Source organism: Parasteatoda tepidariorum, chromosome 9, assembly GCF_043381705.1.
Source record: "Parasteatoda tepidariorum isolate YZ-2023 chromosome 9, CAS_Ptep_4.0, whole genome shotgun sequence".
Classification (NCBI taxonomy): Eukaryota; Metazoa; Arthropoda; class Arachnida; order Araneae; family Theridiidae; genus Parasteatoda; species Parasteatoda tepidariorum.
Window position 1 is genome coordinate 87,163,836 of NC_092212.1, and position 16,415 is coordinate 87,180,250.

General features: G+C 27.7%; 1 protein-coding gene across 1 annotated transcript; it reads right to left on the minus strand.

Moving 5' to 3' along the window:
* Positions 1-857: 857 nt before the first annotated feature.
* LOC107449587 (E3 ubiquitin-protein ligase rififylin) lies at positions 858-16,118 on the minus strand. The gene is made up of 5 exons (XM_016065161.3): positions 15,659-16,118; positions 12,751-13,104; positions 11,669-11,755; positions 6,362-6,545; positions 858-1,187 (listed from the first exon to the last, which is right to left on the minus strand). Exons 1-5 carry the CDS (start codon positions 15,710-15,712, stop codon positions 1,018-1,020), a joined length of 849 nt encoding a protein of 282 aa, XP_015920647.1. The 5' UTR covers positions 15,713-16,118; the 3' UTR covers positions 858-1,017.
* Positions 16,119-16,415: the final 297 nt, after the last annotated feature.

Genomic DNA, 16,415 nt, shown 5'->3' on the forward strand with positions numbered 1-16,415 from the left:
TAAACAGTTCTTAATCAAGGTTTTTTGAGTCACTCTGTATTTGCTGTTTTGTACACTTTGTGTGCAAAACTTAAAGAACACATTAAAACACTTTTTATTCAATAAAAACTATGTATTCAGCAAGCTAAACATATTATTTTCCTCACATCTATCTTAATTTTTAAAAATTAATGTTCATCCAAAACATTCAAAATTTAAAAAAATAAAAAGTGATATCTTGCTAAGTTGTTAAAATAAATTTAGTCTAACTATTTTTTCAAGATGATATATTCTTTAAAAAAAAACATTTTAAATAAAATATTTAATATAGACACTTCTGAGATATATATAATAATATAGACATTACTTAAGAACTTAATCACGGGCAATTTCAAGAGTTCTTGAGTGATTTGGAAACTGAACATGGTGATGTTGTGTATTACGCGAAAGCACATTTGTCAAGTCGAAGAAAGATGCTTCAGCGCCCGTGAAAAAACATGCTAGTTATCTTTGTGAATTTATTAATGTGGCCCTTGGGACAGAAAGGTTGAACTAAACACAATACAATTGTTTAATGTATTATAAGTACTTCTTAAATTTAAACAAATTAATTTTAATACTGTACATATTTGGTGTGCTGTATTAAAATGAATTAGAAATGCATTACATCAATTCGAAATGCATTAAAATTCAAAATGCACGTAAAACATTAAATCAATGAGAAGTATTTTTTCCCTTCATTTTCACATTGATTTTTAAAATTAATTTAAAGGGCAGTTGTTGTTGACCAAGTTGAATAAAGACATTTTAATTGTGTACAAATGAAGTTATTTTAATTAATTAAAAAATGAAATAGCTTTTACATGAAGAAAAACAAATTTTAATTAGGAATTTTATTAAAAATATAACAATTTCCTATGTATTTACAAACAATTTATAACTTCAGAAAATAAAACTGGGAAAAAGACAGAGAGACTCAAAATTTGTCATCACAATTAATCTTTGGTTATACTTAAATACAAGAAAAAATGGAAATGTTTATGATCTGAATGCTCGTACAACTCGTACAATAATTTGACGGCATATAGGGCAGTCGTGTAAGAGTTTTCCACATTTTGTACATGTAACCATATGACCACAGTCTAATAACAGGGAATCTATATTAGCTTCCATACAGATCTTGCATAAATTTTCATCAGGAATCGTGTCTAAAAAGAATTAAAAAGAGATGTTAAAGCATTTAAGAAATTTTCCATTGAATACATAAAAAATCTTATAAGCACATATTTGGCAATTTCAGGTTTCCACGTCAGCAATAAATATAAACCTGTCCCCATCCATACCTGCCAACATTGGAAAAATAAAATAACGGATATTTTACTAACCGACCCAGTTTTGGGTTTACGACTACTGATGTTCAACTCTGTTGCCTTGTAATTTTTAACTAGATCCAGAAGACGAGGGAACTCCTGGATCGAGTATTGGGAGAATTTTGCCTCTGTGGAGTACATTTTATGGAAATAATCAGCATTTGAGTTACATTGAGAGGAAAACCACGTAAACCTCCACGGTTAGCCTGATGACAAGGGGACTCTAACCAGTGATCAGTTTACCACTGAGGATATTTCACGTCAGCACTCTGGTGGGGGCAAGCCGGATGCGGAATTCGTTTGAACCTGGGTTTACCTCATTGGAAGGCAAATGCTCTATCCCCTGAGTCATCATCTTGACTTGACTTAAATAATTAACACTAAACATACTGCAGAACTGGCAATAGCACCATCTGTTAAGGAATAAGAGAAGTACTTTTGCAATCAGTGGATATTTTATCACCATTTTTTAAAAAAAATTTCTTCAACAAATACGGAGAAGTTTGAGAATATACAGGTAAACAGGAGAAAGTCATAAAATACAGGAGTCTTTGTTAAAAGAACAAGATACTTGGCAAGCATGCCCACCCAAGTTAGTGTAAGTAAGTGGCGACACTCCATAGTTTTTCCTTTCACCGAAACAATCTTATTTTAGGATGAAATTTAAACAGATGAAATTTTGCGAAAAACAATTTACGTTTTATTCCACTTTCAGAACCCTTTCCTTTCATGTTAAAAGCTTAACTCTGAAACTCTTGTACAAAAATGTTTTCCCGGTTGTCAAATGCAATGTTCATTATAAATTTTGTAGTGTTGTCTACAACCTGTTCTTTTATTCATACTTTAATATCATTTTACATTTAATTTTGCCAGGCTGCACTGCTATATCAAAACCAAATTGTATAGATTTTTTTGCACGAGTCTCAGCCTATCTCTTTCTGACGTCAATGTCGGTTTGAGATGCCCTCCTTTTTTTTTGAAAAATAGGCAGTACTAGTCGACCAAATTTTTGGTAATGGACTTAGCAAATAGGAAGGCAGAGGAGAGCTTTTCTTGGAGTTTTAGAGCAAGGTAGGGAGAAAGAGAACCAGAATTTTCTTTCTTATAACAAATTGTTTCTGAGCAGGTCATAATATTGAAGCGACCCTAGCCATTTACGATAACATTTCCGAGCACTGGTTCTTATGCAGTTTTAGTCTTGATGATGTGTCCTAAATATCCCAGAAGTTTTTCGCAACATTTACACGACCTCCTGTCCGTTTTGATTCTGACAACAAAAAAACTAGCTTTAGTAGGAAAACTATTCTTTAATTAACTTTTTAAAGAAGTCTAGTCATTTATCAGTGGTTTTCTGATAAAATTGGAATGACAAACTCAATGGCAATTATTCTCTTGATTATTTTTTTTCATCATCAAAACTATTTCTCTAATTGTTAAAATAATATTAGAAGAAATGTATGGCAAAAAAACTATCTAAGAATCTTAATACATTTATAAAATTTACATTATATTATTTATAAGATTAGTTTGCAACCAAATTATTTTTTATTTATAAAATAAACTAAAAATTTTATTAAAGCTCAAAAAAATTCTTTATTAAAATATTTATAATCATTAACACTTATTACCTATTGTTTTATATTATTACCTTATATGTATACATATACCCGAGATAAAACATTTAGGGCTTGTGTTAAGTTTCCCCCCCACACACACACAGAAATTGCATTTTTTGCTAATTGCTTTAAACAAAAATTGACTTTTTATTGAAGTAAAGCAAAATTTTAAAAAATCTCCTTTTATTAAATATCCAAAAGATAATGATACAAAATTTCAGTGAAGAAAGAGTTTTGCATTTCTGAGAAGTTATATTCAAAAAAGGGTATTTTTTATTTGGCATTGCTAGGAAATATTCATTCTTGGACCTTGTTATTAAAGAATAAAGCAGTTTATATTACTTGAAATGTCAGGAAGTTTTGAAAATTTTGGAGAGAAAATTGATAGATATGGGGAAAGATTACATATCAGCAATAAATACATTTAAATTGTCAAATTCGACTGAAGGAAACATTTTAAATAACATATATATGTTTAAAAATTTAAATTGAAAACTATTTCTTTGCAAATTAAAAGAAAAAAAAGTAAATGACAACATTAAAAATAAATAAATTAATAAATTATCAAACCAACTGCTCTGAAAAATTTGAATTTTTAAAATGATTTGAGTTGTTAAAATTAAGGCTAAAATATAAGAAGTAAACAGGAATGCATAGGCTTAGTAACAAGAAAAAAAAACAAGCAGAAAAAATGTGAATATCAGTTTATTTCATTCTGAAAAGTTTATAAATTTAGTTAATCTATATAAGAATGATATTGATAACAGACAGAAAATGAATCTCAATAGAAATATCTGAACACAAGTTTTAAATAATGCAAGTGGTGTGTACTAACATACTTTTTCATTCCCTTTTATTCTTCATTTATTTATTAACATTTTTTAAACATATACAAACATTTTAAATGAAGAAATTAAAAAAAAAAAAAAAAAAATTTTTTTTTTAANAAAAAATTACAGCTCAACCCATTTTTAGTACGTTAATTTGTGCGATTTCTAAGAAAATATTAGAGTGGTTTAAAATTGACTAATGCTTTTAAAAAACAACTGAAATACATAGTTTGATTTTATAAAAAAAAGATTGAGCTTGAAGTGATTTTTTCCCTCTTGCGGTTTACTTATTTGTGCAAATTACAAAAGTGGTTATTTTTCCTTTTTTTAGAATAATTTCAAAACACGTGAAATAGTTGTTGAAAAGAGCTATAGGCTTATTGACAATTATAATGAAATTTATAACAAAGAAATAATACTTTTAAACTGTATTGTAGATTATCTGTAATTATTTTTAAAAATTAAAAATAGTTTTAGATTTTTTAAGCTTGAAGGAAGATGAGAAATTCAAGTAATTTTAATAAGCAGATTTAGTTTTAAAAAGACTAAAAATAATATAACCAGAAAATAATGATATAATTACAAATGGAATTAGACAATGGGCTTAGTTTCAGAATCCCATTTACAATTGTTTCGAGATTTTAACTATGAAAAGTCTTTAATGTATTTACTTCGATTACACGATTCGAATACATAGCAACCATTTTGAAACAAATGCATGATTGAAATTTAAAGACTAGCTATTTTAACTCTTCTAATATTTTAACTATTAAAATAAAGTTTCAATTACCAAACCATAATTTTAATTTAAGATTGCGATTTATTTTTTTCTCTCTCTTGATTTTTAAAATGACAAAATAAATGTTACTGATTGTGTTTATAAATGCAGTCATTCATCAAAAAATAAATAAATATTTAATCTATATATTTTTATATTAAAATATNGAATTAGACAATGGGCTTAGTTTCAGAATCCCATTTACAATTGTTTCGAGAAATGATTGTTCGAGAGATGATTGAAATTTAAAGACGAGCTATTTTAACTATTTTAATATTTTAACTATTAAAATAAAGTTTCAATTACCAAACCATAATTTTAATTTAAGACTGTGATTTATTTTTTCTCTCTCTTGATTTTTAAAATGACAAAATAAATGTTACTGATTGCGTTAATGAATGCAGTCATTCATCAAAAAATAAATAAACATTTAATCTATATATTTTTATAATAAAATATTCATTTTTAATCCTACATCAAAAAAGATAAGTTAAGCTAAATAATGTTTTATAAATCTATGTACTCATTGAAATTTTTTTTCACAAAATTTCTTTATAGAAAATCTGATAATGCCAAAGATATTGTAAACATATTATGAGAAAAAAATACTTAAATGTTTACTTTAATCTGTTACTTTAATTTAATAATTTCAAGAATCAAAAGATTTTTAAAAATGTAATTTCAAATGTGTTGGAATTTAACACATACCAAGAAAGAAAGTAATTTCATTAGCTAAAATTAATTAATGCAGCAATAATAACTTTTAAAACTAATGCAATTTATTTAACATAAATTTTAAAACTAAGAAAAGAAATAATAAAAATATCAATAATTTAAAACACCATTTTTTAACTTTTCAAATTAATATATATATATATAAAAATCAGTTGATTTAAATCAATAATTAAAAAAAAACATAATTTGATTTAAATCATGATTCAAATCAAGCTGATTTAAATCAACAAACCCTGCAAGAAATATATAACTGTTTCTATCTTTTCTGCAATGCATATATATATATATATAAATATTCTGTAATGAAAAAATATTCAGAGCTTGCAGATACTTTTGGAATGTGTGCGCAGATGTTATTTATTATTATTTTTTTTAAATTTTGCTATGATAACAACAAAGTACTGAAAAAAAAAATTCGAACCAAGAAGACGGGGGCACACTTAAACTACTAGATTTCGAATTTTCTTCTTCCTAATAAAGCTAATTATAAGAATGAGAAATTCACAATTACAATTCTGAAAGATTGAGAAAACATTGCTCCAATGAAAAACATTTCGTTCAATTAAAATCGAAACACGTTCGAGACACTTTTGAGAAAAAATTATTTTCCATGGAGAGAGGTATTCGATCAGGAAGTGACCCAGCATTATTTTTATTGAAGGTGGTAGCAACAGAGAAAAATTAATTGCTTTTTTGTTTGTTCTTTTATCATTGTAATTCTGAAGAGAACAAATTAATGCGAGTCCTAGATCTATTTTGTGAAGCATGCTCTAAAAGTGATTGACTCTGATTCTTAAAATTCTGTTGAAAAATGAAATAAATAATTTTTAATATTAATTTCAACTACTCATTAAATAGTTATTGTTAAACAATTATATTTGGTTATTTTTACTTTTTTTAATTTTCCTACTTCCTTCCAGGCAAAATGCCAACCCTGTGACTACGGTAATTTTATTGCTCGTAGCGTGTTAGTTCCGACCACTGGCCAAGGTATGATATTTTGTAACAAATGTTTATAAAAGGTCATAACATGAAATAAGTAAAAGACAATACTTTTGTTTTTCGCTGCTTCTTGACGATCCCATAACCAACAGACTTTTTCTTGAAGTTCTGATTTTTCACAGCATCCACGAAATGAGATGAAATTTCTGGTGAGCAACACTTTCAGTTCCATTGTAGTCAATTCAAATATATGATTTCTGCTGTTAACAGATTCTAAATCTATAATTTGGTATTTCTGAAAGACAAAAGAATCTTTTAATTATGTGATGCTAATATTTAGCACCACATAATATTGGTGCTAAATATTTAGCACCACATTTATATTTGTGGTACTAAATATTTAGTGAAATCTCCAAGAAGAGTGGAGGACCAAACAATATTTGAAATTTTTAGTGCCTACAAACAATTTAGATGATGTAGGTTAAATTTAAAGATGTTCTAGTAAAGTTTTTTTACAAAATAAAACTGAAGAGTTCAGTGAAGAAGTTGAATGGCATTTTGATTAAAATTACTCAATTTAAAAACCTGCAGGGTCCATTGTAAATAATAAAATACAGCCAGAGATTGATTATCTTGATAAGTAATTGGAACCAGCTCCATTCAAACTATTGAAATCAGTTTTTCAAATTATTCCTACTAATATACTCAGAAAATTGAGTTTTTTTTTTGTTAAATAATAGTTCTACATAGCATGCAGAAATTTGTGGTATATAGGCCACAGCCTACCTGTATTTATAACTGTTGGGCTAACGTGCAGCTGTGTATGTATTAAAAACAGATTAACAAAAGTTATTCTTAAATAGGGAATAGATTGATTTGAAAAAAATCATTAACTCATTTAACATAACATTTATATTTTTTTTATAAATTATAATTAGTTTACTTATCCGGGAATATATTATAGTCATGTGAAAATTAAAAAAAAATTTTTTTAATACAATAACTTTTTAAAAATATTTTTGGAAAGTAAAGTTTGTATATTGTGTAAAAAATTTTCAAAAGATAAACAGAGAAAAAATTCTTTTGATTTAACAAAGTAATCAATAACAGTAATCAATATTGAAACAGTAATAATTTATTAAATTAAATTTATTATTAAAAAAATGATTAAATTATTAAGGTCCTACCTATAAACTTAAGGAATTTAAACTAATTAATACGCAAGTTGAAATATGTTTTTTTTAACAAGGAAAAATTTTGCAAAGTGACACATTTTTTAATACAAAATTTTGTAGGGATTTTTTTAGAAACAAAAATTTTCTCCATGAATGTCCAAAATATATAAATAATAACAAATATTGAGAAGCAAATAAAAAAANCAATAACTTTTTCAAAATATTTTTGGAAAGTAAAGTTTGTATATTGTGTAAAAAATTTTCATAAGATAAACAACGAAAAAATTCTTTTGATTTAACACAATTCTTGAATAAATGCCCATAATATGTTTAAAATAACAGTAATCAATATTGAAACAGAAATAATTTATTAAATTAAATTCATTATTAAAAAAAATATTAAATTATTAAGGTCCTACCTATAAGCTTAAGGAATTCAAACTAATTAATACGCAAATCGAAATATGTTTTTTTTTAACAAGGAAAAATTTTGCAAAGTGACACATTTTTTAATACAAAATTTTGTAGGGATTTTCTTAGAAACAAAAATTTTCTCCATGGATGTCCAAGATATATAAATAATAACAAATATTGAGAAGCAAATAAAAAAAAATAAAAACTTATTTTTATTCGTAAAGACCAGACAATTATTGGCAACCACTTAAGTTTTATTTATTCTAAAAAATCTGCCTAAATTCTGTCATAAAAGAATTAAAGTCAATACTTAGATTGATAATAATTAACAACTCATAGTTATTATATGTAATATAAACTGAATAGTTATAATATAGCAAGTAATATTGATCTTAAAATACTAAGAGAACCATGTTTTCAGTAAGTCAATTAATAGTTTTAATAATTTTGGCTGTATGTTTTATACATGATATAATATAAATCATAATTACAGTTGTACCTCATTAACGTAAAATTGCTTTATGCGAAATATTGCTTAACATGAAATATATGTTATATCCTATGAGTCAACAATCAATCAGTAATCAAGCTGAGTAGTGCTTTATATGAACAAAATTGGACACTTAAATATAAGCACAGATATGAAGGAAGTGATTGAAGGTGAAGTATATGACGAAAGGGATTGAAAAATCAATTGCAGACTATTTCAGCACAAAATAAAATGAATAACTTATTGGTATTTACATTATATTTTTCATTAGTTATTTTCATTAAAATAATTAAAAAATTAGTAAAAATTTGTAAGCTTAGTTTAATTTGTTTGGTATATAATTGCATTTTTTTACATACATTAATGAAATACATAATATGTATTGCTAGTATAAAATAAATTGTTTTCATAATGTATTGAATAAGATTAAATTTGGTCAATATGAATTAATTATGATAGCCCTGTGAATTTTGTGTTAACAAGATTTAACAATTCAGTACATGGATGCCTCACTTACCAAATTATTTAAATCCAAAAATCAAGTAGTTGAGAAAAATAAAAAAATATTTTATGTTTTATAAAATTCTATTCAAATTAAAAAATATGATAGAGATTGTATAAAAATACATACATCTTTCATGTAACAAAATATAGAAAGTATTTGAATATCCTCAGAGTAATTTCTATTATTACTAAAAATTTTTTGTAAGGAAGTTAATCACTTTGGCAAAGAAAGAGGCTTATTAACTCAAATTTAGTCTTTGAATAAATTTTTACTATGAAAAAACTTCATTATATGTAAATATATATGTTTCATTTATTAAATGTACATGTTTCAAGATTTTAGCAAAAATGAATAATAACTGCAGGGTTTCTGATACATTTTAGATGTTCAAATCCATGACTTTCCATGAATTTTTCATGACTTATCGAAGTTACTATTTTCTCCGACTAAAACAGAACAATAAATTTAAAAAAAGCATTATAATAACATTAATTGAAATGATAGGTATAACCAAAACTGCAACTTTATCCTTATTGATCTTAAACTTAAAAAACAGAGTGAAGAGTTGAAGCAATAAAACAGCAGGAAAAAAAATACCAAAGCAAATAACTAAATACAGTCAAATATGTAGTTAATATATGCAGTTATTTAAAGCTGTTTTATTTTTTCTTAAAAGTAAGATCAATATAAAAAGCCTAAACTAGGAATTTTAAATTGATGAAATAAAATAAAAAATTAAGTACATAAGAAAATTCTGAAATCACTAAAGTTCAAAAGATAATTCGCTCTAGAAAGGATGTTCTTTCTTTCATTTCCTGAAAGACACCATATTTTTCAAAGAAAAAGATAAAAATATTTCATATTTTAACTATGAGGGGGTATTTTGTTACAAATTCAGATATTTGAAACATCGGAACACTGAGAAATCAGGGGGGGGGGGTATTCCATTTTTAAAAATTTGATTTTTCAGCAATCCATGACTTCAAATCCATGACTTTCCATGATTTTTTTAAAAAAATAGTTAAAATCATGACAAATTTTATTGAATACCGAAATCCATGGCTTTCCAGGTGCGCAGATACCCTATAACTGTTATGTTACATAATATTACGAATTGGGAGCATTACTTTGTTTAAATGGATTCATGATCAATATGTAAGATGTCTCATTCGTTAGCTGTAGTTTAGCTCATGTCTTTTTGATTGGTTCTTTAAAATTTATAATGCAAGTGTTCAACAGTAGGAATGAATTTCAACAAGTCAATCATGTCTTTCCTCTTGTAACAGTCCCAACTGTTAGATGCAATAAAGACTGGTTTACAATTTTTAGCCTTAAGTGGTCTACCTACTAAACATTTTATTACAGGCATTGAATTTATCTCTGTCAAAGTCATACTTAAATTAGATGAGGCGAGCTTTTGACTAATTCTTATTATCATTTTAATATTATAACAATTCAGGTTCTCAAAAAAAACAACACAGCTAAACTTGAAATGAGTGCTCACTTCTCCGGCAATTTTATTATTTTGATTAATAAGTTATATTTTGCATACTTGATTCTAGTGTGTGATAACAGTTTTTTGTCTAATGGCGACAAAGAACTTTAAAAAAAACTTTCAGATACATTACAGAGACAAGAAATTTAAAAAACAATTTTCAGATATATAGGTAAATCAAATATAAATGAGACTGTTGCAATAGCAGCAGACTATTCTTATTCTTGCTATGATACATTAAAAAACAACACAACTAAAATTGAAATTACTGCTCGCTTCTCTGGCAATTTGATTACAACTGATTAATAATTTATATTTCACAGACCTGATTCTAGAGCGTGATAACATTTTTTGTCTAATGTAGACGAAGAAATTTAAAAAAAAAAAATTTCAGATACATAGGCAAGGGTGATTGTGAGCCCAACTCAAAACTCCTGAAAATTTCTCGAGTAAAATCATTAATGAAGCATTTCAAAAAGTTTATATCTTCAAAAATTTAAATAATAGATATTTTAAAAACATGAAATTCTAAATAAATTATATGCAGCATAATTTAAATTAATAATTATGTATAAGTTTACTTTTATGTCTAATCACATTCATTATTCTGAAAGAAAAAATATTTACAATTGAAAAACATGCCAAGTATAAATTCTAGCTCTAATATTTATTTCTAAATAAAATACACTTTTTTAAACTTCTGTACCTCGGATTTCCTGATCGCAGTTAGCGAAAAAATCCGGAAATTCGGATTTTTTCCAGAGCACAGTTATCTCTGCATTATTTTTATATAGAAAGAAATTAATTGTATGTAGGTATCAGTTACTTATAAAACGTAGAATTTATCAATATCATGAAAATTCTTGTTAACGATAGGAGGTTAGTTAAGCTTCCTTCAATTCATCATTCTCAGTGGAAGAAACAACTAAGTGACATTATTTGAATATTCAGTGGATGGAAGAACCGGCTAAGTAACTTGGCGACAAATAGTCAATTAACAATCCTAGAAAATCTCTTGCTTGGCATCAAACACTACGGCACAGGGGAAAAAATTGAAACAGCAGCTTTCATACATTACTTACAAATCAATACACAAAAAAGGCAAGAAATTTTATGTTTTTTGAAGGACCTTTATAATTGTGGGGACTACTGCCTTAAATAGGTATGCCACGTCTATCATATAATATGATTTAAATAGGAAAGAAAACTTAAGAAATTTCAATATTAAAAAGAACTTTTTTTCCAACAGCCCAGATACAGGTCCTGTTAGTCATAAAAATACACTGCATCTATTACTCTGACCTGCAGCAATATAACAGGAAAAAAAAATGCAACTTACCCCAGCATTGTTGGTATTTGATTTTTCTTCTTTAGGTTCTTGAGCTAATTCAACACGACTGCTAGAATTAATTTCCTCACGTGGGACCTAATGAATTAAATAATTAGTATTAAAAATATAACTTTATTGAAACAAAATTGCTAAATTATGGGAAAAACTTTACAATAAGTAAAAACTTGAGTTTTGGTTCAACAGTTAAAAGGTTAATTACATTTATAATTTGCAGATTTAATTCGTCAATAAAAAACAAAATTATAAAAATATGCTTGTGTTCAAAATTATAATTTTCAAATTTGGATATAAATCAGATATAGTACCACAGATGCCAACTGCTCCAGATTCAAAAAAATATTTTAAAAAACGGTAAGAACAACAAATTAAAATTGGCAGATTTTCTATTAAATTTCCCAACTTTTTAAACGGTTCATCAAAGTGGCGCATCACATAAGAATTAGTGGTGAGTAAAAACCTTATTAATCGAATTTATTAAACCAATAATCATGCATTGAAAGATTACCACTCCCTCATTAACGTAAAATTGCTTTATGCGAAATATTGCTTAACATGAAATATATGTTATATCCTATGAGTCAACANCCCTGACCCCCTACTGGCGCCGCCCCTGTCTTGGAGCAAGTTGGCATCTCTTTAGTACAACAGAAAAAAAAAATCAAAACAGTTCCAATAGGCACACATAATTGTGTGTGATATTTATCGTGGGTAACTGACAATGAAAATATCTGATTGCTCATTACCTTAAATATAAATTTCATCATTTTTCTTGACTTTTTTAAATTAAGAGCATTAAATTTAAATTCCCTGATTTTTTTCAGATTGATGAACTTCCTGTTTGGCCTCCCTATTTTTATATTATGCTTTAAGCTGAAAATAATTGTAAATGTAACATTGAAACTAGTGATAGTAATAACAATCTTCATGAAATAGGAAGAAATCACTAGAAATTTTTTTGTATCCGCACATTATGTTTGCAAGGTGATATGCGATAAGACCTATTATTTCTACCAAATATTAGCATTTATAAGGATATTTTTAAAATACAGTAATGAGAAATGAAACTATACTTGTATAGATGAGCTAGAAGAAACCCCCTGGGGTCCAAAAAGACCCCTAATACTTTGACCTTGGGGGAATAAGGTGGGATAGAGAGGAGTGTACATTTGTGGTTGAGCAGATATACTTTGGGAATAACTCATCACCCATTGTACCAAAACTGGCTTTTCTCTGCTATCACTGGCAGGAATAGTGATTCCTTTTGTCTCCAAAAACCATTGCAAATCTTTTAACTTTAATTTCTCAACATCGTCAAAATTTAAAGGCACGCAGGTGAACACTTTACATCGGTAACACTGATAGAGCTTTCCTTTAGTCGAAGCACAGTCTTGGCAAAATAAGAGACCACAATCATTGCATTTTCTCTGGAATAAAAAATAAAATTATTAATGATGAGAGAGATAAACAAGGTTGCAACACAAAAGCCTTTAACATAAATTACCTGTTCATTTGTCAAAGAGAATTAAAGAAGATATATTCAATCCCACATTACTATTAGAACTAGTATTATTTAATTGACACTCTCTATTATTTTGGAATAAAGAAATAAAACATTAAAAGGACACAGTACAATGGGATAAATTTTCATGACAATTTCATGTCCATTAGTCAAGTGAGTTGAGGTATCTTCTTTGTGCTTTCAAACTACACATAAACTATTAGAGGAGATCATATTTTAATTACATAATAACAAATAAATTATTTAGGATTGCCGTTGCGTAATCCTGCTAAAATTTGTTTGCATTTTGATAATTACAGAAAAAAAAAGAACTTTATGGTTTAATCTATAGTTCGTTCACCAGGAGTTGGTACTTGGTAAAATATTATTTTTGTCATATGATCTCCAAAAAGCAACCTTGTTTGGGAATACTCCTTCTCCCAAAAACAGCAAAATGGTATCGTGGGATACCACGTGATGAACGCGGAGCCAAGTTCCAGCTCCAGGTGAACGAACTATAGATTACCTCAACTCAATTTTTCTATACTGTATACGTCGAATTATTTATGTAGGTTAAAGAGAATTCAGCGCAAAATGTTTCCTCTTAGAGTATAGCATTCTCTAAGGATCTCAGCACGTTTCAAATGAAATGAAAATACACTAACAAAAATTTAATATTGACTCATTTTTCACCTACTAAACAGGCATTGTTTTTAATAATATTTTTCTTTTACATCATTTTCCCCAGAGTTTTTCTGGTTGCATATTTAATTCCTGAAATTTTTGTAACAACCCTGACAAAATAATCAACTATAAAATTACAATACAACTGAGAAAATTACGTTTCTTCATTAGTTACAATTAAGATGGTATAGTTACTTAAATGTATATATGACTATTTAATAAACTACTTTCTTGTCAAAAAGATATAAAGATATTTTATTTTAAAATTTAACATTTCTACAAATTCTTACATAAGTCTACTGCAATCAATAACCTGGCGTTTCTGTTCTGTAATGGAATTCTTTTCAGATGATCAAAGAAGCGTGGAAAATACACGAAAAAGAAAGAAAAAAGATTCTAACTGAATTCAGACATGCAAAATGCTCTAATCAAAAAAGGAAACTGATTTATACAAATTGAGAAAAAAGGCAAAATAAAATAACAAATCAAAATGGAAAAGTGCTAAAACCAAATTTGTCTTATTTTAATTTACAAAGTCAGAAATACGATTCTAGCAGAAAATGAAGAATATTTAAAGATATGTGTATTAAGCAAGACAGCACTTCATCAGGGAACACACTGCCTGCCAACACACTGGAGTCTTTTTGTCGTCAGTTTTTGGTATTACCCCTGAGGACAGAAAGGCTCCTGCGTTTGGGCTTGAGCCTGACTGAGGCAGAGGCATACAGGGCTGTTGACCCGGGTCCCCAAATCGTATAGAAAGTTTATTTTACGTTTCCTTCCTTAGTAGAAGTTTTTTAAACAAAACATCAGTACAGTGTAAAATCCGCCAGTTTTATGTTTCCTTCTTCATTCGTAAAAACACAATCTATATTTTTTAAATCCATGTTCTAGAGGCGGAATTAAGTTAAATTTTCGCAATCAAGATGGACAAATTTGGCCAGTTAAAATCCAGAATTCCCTTTTTTTGTACAGAGTTATATTCTATAGATACTTTTCCTGTTCATCGAAAATAAAGAAATACTCCTGATTTTACTGTTCAGAATGAAAAAAATTCGTCAATGACTGGCTTGCTTCAGTTAGAATTTTAAATTGATAAAATAAAAAAAAAAATAATAACAAAAATTCTGAAATCACAGAAGTTTATTCGGAACGCCATGGAATGGGGGAGGGGGTAAATTCCATTTTAAAAATTAGATTTTTCAGCGACCTAAATCCATCACTTTCTATGATTTTTTTAGAAAAATAGTTAAAATCATGACAAATTTTGTTCAATACCGAAATTGATGAGCTTCCAGGTGCGCAGATACCCTGATAATATTATTTAGACAACATTGGGCAATGTTTGAATTATGTTTACGGTTTTAGGAGAAAAGATTTTTAGAGACCAGTCAGTTTTTTTTTCAACAATAAGACTAAGTGCGAAATTGAATTTATTTTTTCTCTTCCCTATTTCATATATAGGTTTGTCATAATTCGTAAATAAATAAAAAGCTCTAATTCAGTTTAATAATAAATAACAAAGCTTTTTACAAATTGGAATTTACAAACTTAAAGTTATTTCGGCAATAGAATATTAATTAATTTAAAATCATCATTTCTAAATAACTTCTTGTTATTGGTGACCAATTTACGGATTTTTCAAAATTTGGGCGTAGGTGTTGATATTGAACTCTCCCCCTATTTACAAACAATATTGTTTAAGGTATTTCAGCATTCGCACAAAAATGTAACAAAAAAGAGTTTAAAAATCTTTTAAATTTCCATAGAGCTAAAAAAAGAAAATTTTCAATTACCTTTTTACGGAACTGTATAACAGGAAATCGTATACTACATCCTTCACAAGACATAATGAAACTACATTAAATTCAAGAAAGTTGAAATACTTTCAAATGTAACTAAGGTAAAAGTGACGGTATATATACGAATTTATTTACAGCCAAGAGTTTCAATTTTAAAAATAATAGTATCTATTGAAACGAAATCTTTTAAACAAGAATTTGCTGTATTGGGGCCATTATTAGATTTGGTTTAGGTTTTATGTTCGTTAGGAATGGGCAGTTTGAAATACATTAGAATAAATATGTTTCATGAATAGATATCTAACAATCAAAAAATCGAAACGAAATTGATAAGATAATTAATATGCCTTTAAAATGATGTAATCGTAATGTTTATCCTAAGCTAAGTAGAATAAAAAAAATAACTTTGAAATGACAGGTAGTAACGTGAAAATCTGACATTTTATGTCACTACAAATAAGCTTATAGCTTGCTTGTTTTGCTATATACTTAATATTATTCGTTAAAACGCGGTTCGTCCCGCAGTGGACTGATCGTTAAGACACGGTTCCCAGCAGATCACCGAAGTCAAGCATCACTGGCTACGGTCAGTGTGCGGGTGGGTGACCACTTGGATCAGTCTGCGTAGGGACCGAGGGTGTGCGGTATTGGTCCTCGTTAAACTGTGCTACCGTAAAGTGCTCGACTTCGCGCGCAGGTCGTCGGGCTACCGAAGCGGGGGTGCCATCCCCTCCGCAGAGGATCAAAATTG

What these genes read in the sequence shown, in the direction of transcription:
- LOC107449587 (XM_016065161.3), bottom strand. Translation starts at nt 15,712, where the DNA reads ATGTCTTGTGAAGGATGTAGTATACGATTTCCTGTTATACAGTTCCGT. An exon ending in CTTCTAGCTCATCTATACAA is followed by an intron (nt 11,756 to 12,750) that starts GTATAGTTTCAT and finishes TTAATTCATTAG; the next exon opens with GTCCCACGTGAGGAAATTAA. An exon ending in AGAAGCAGCGAAAAACAAAA is followed by an intron (nt 1,188 to 6,361) that starts GTATTGTCTTTT and finishes AATTCTTTTTAG; the next exon opens with ACACGATTCCTGATGAAAAT.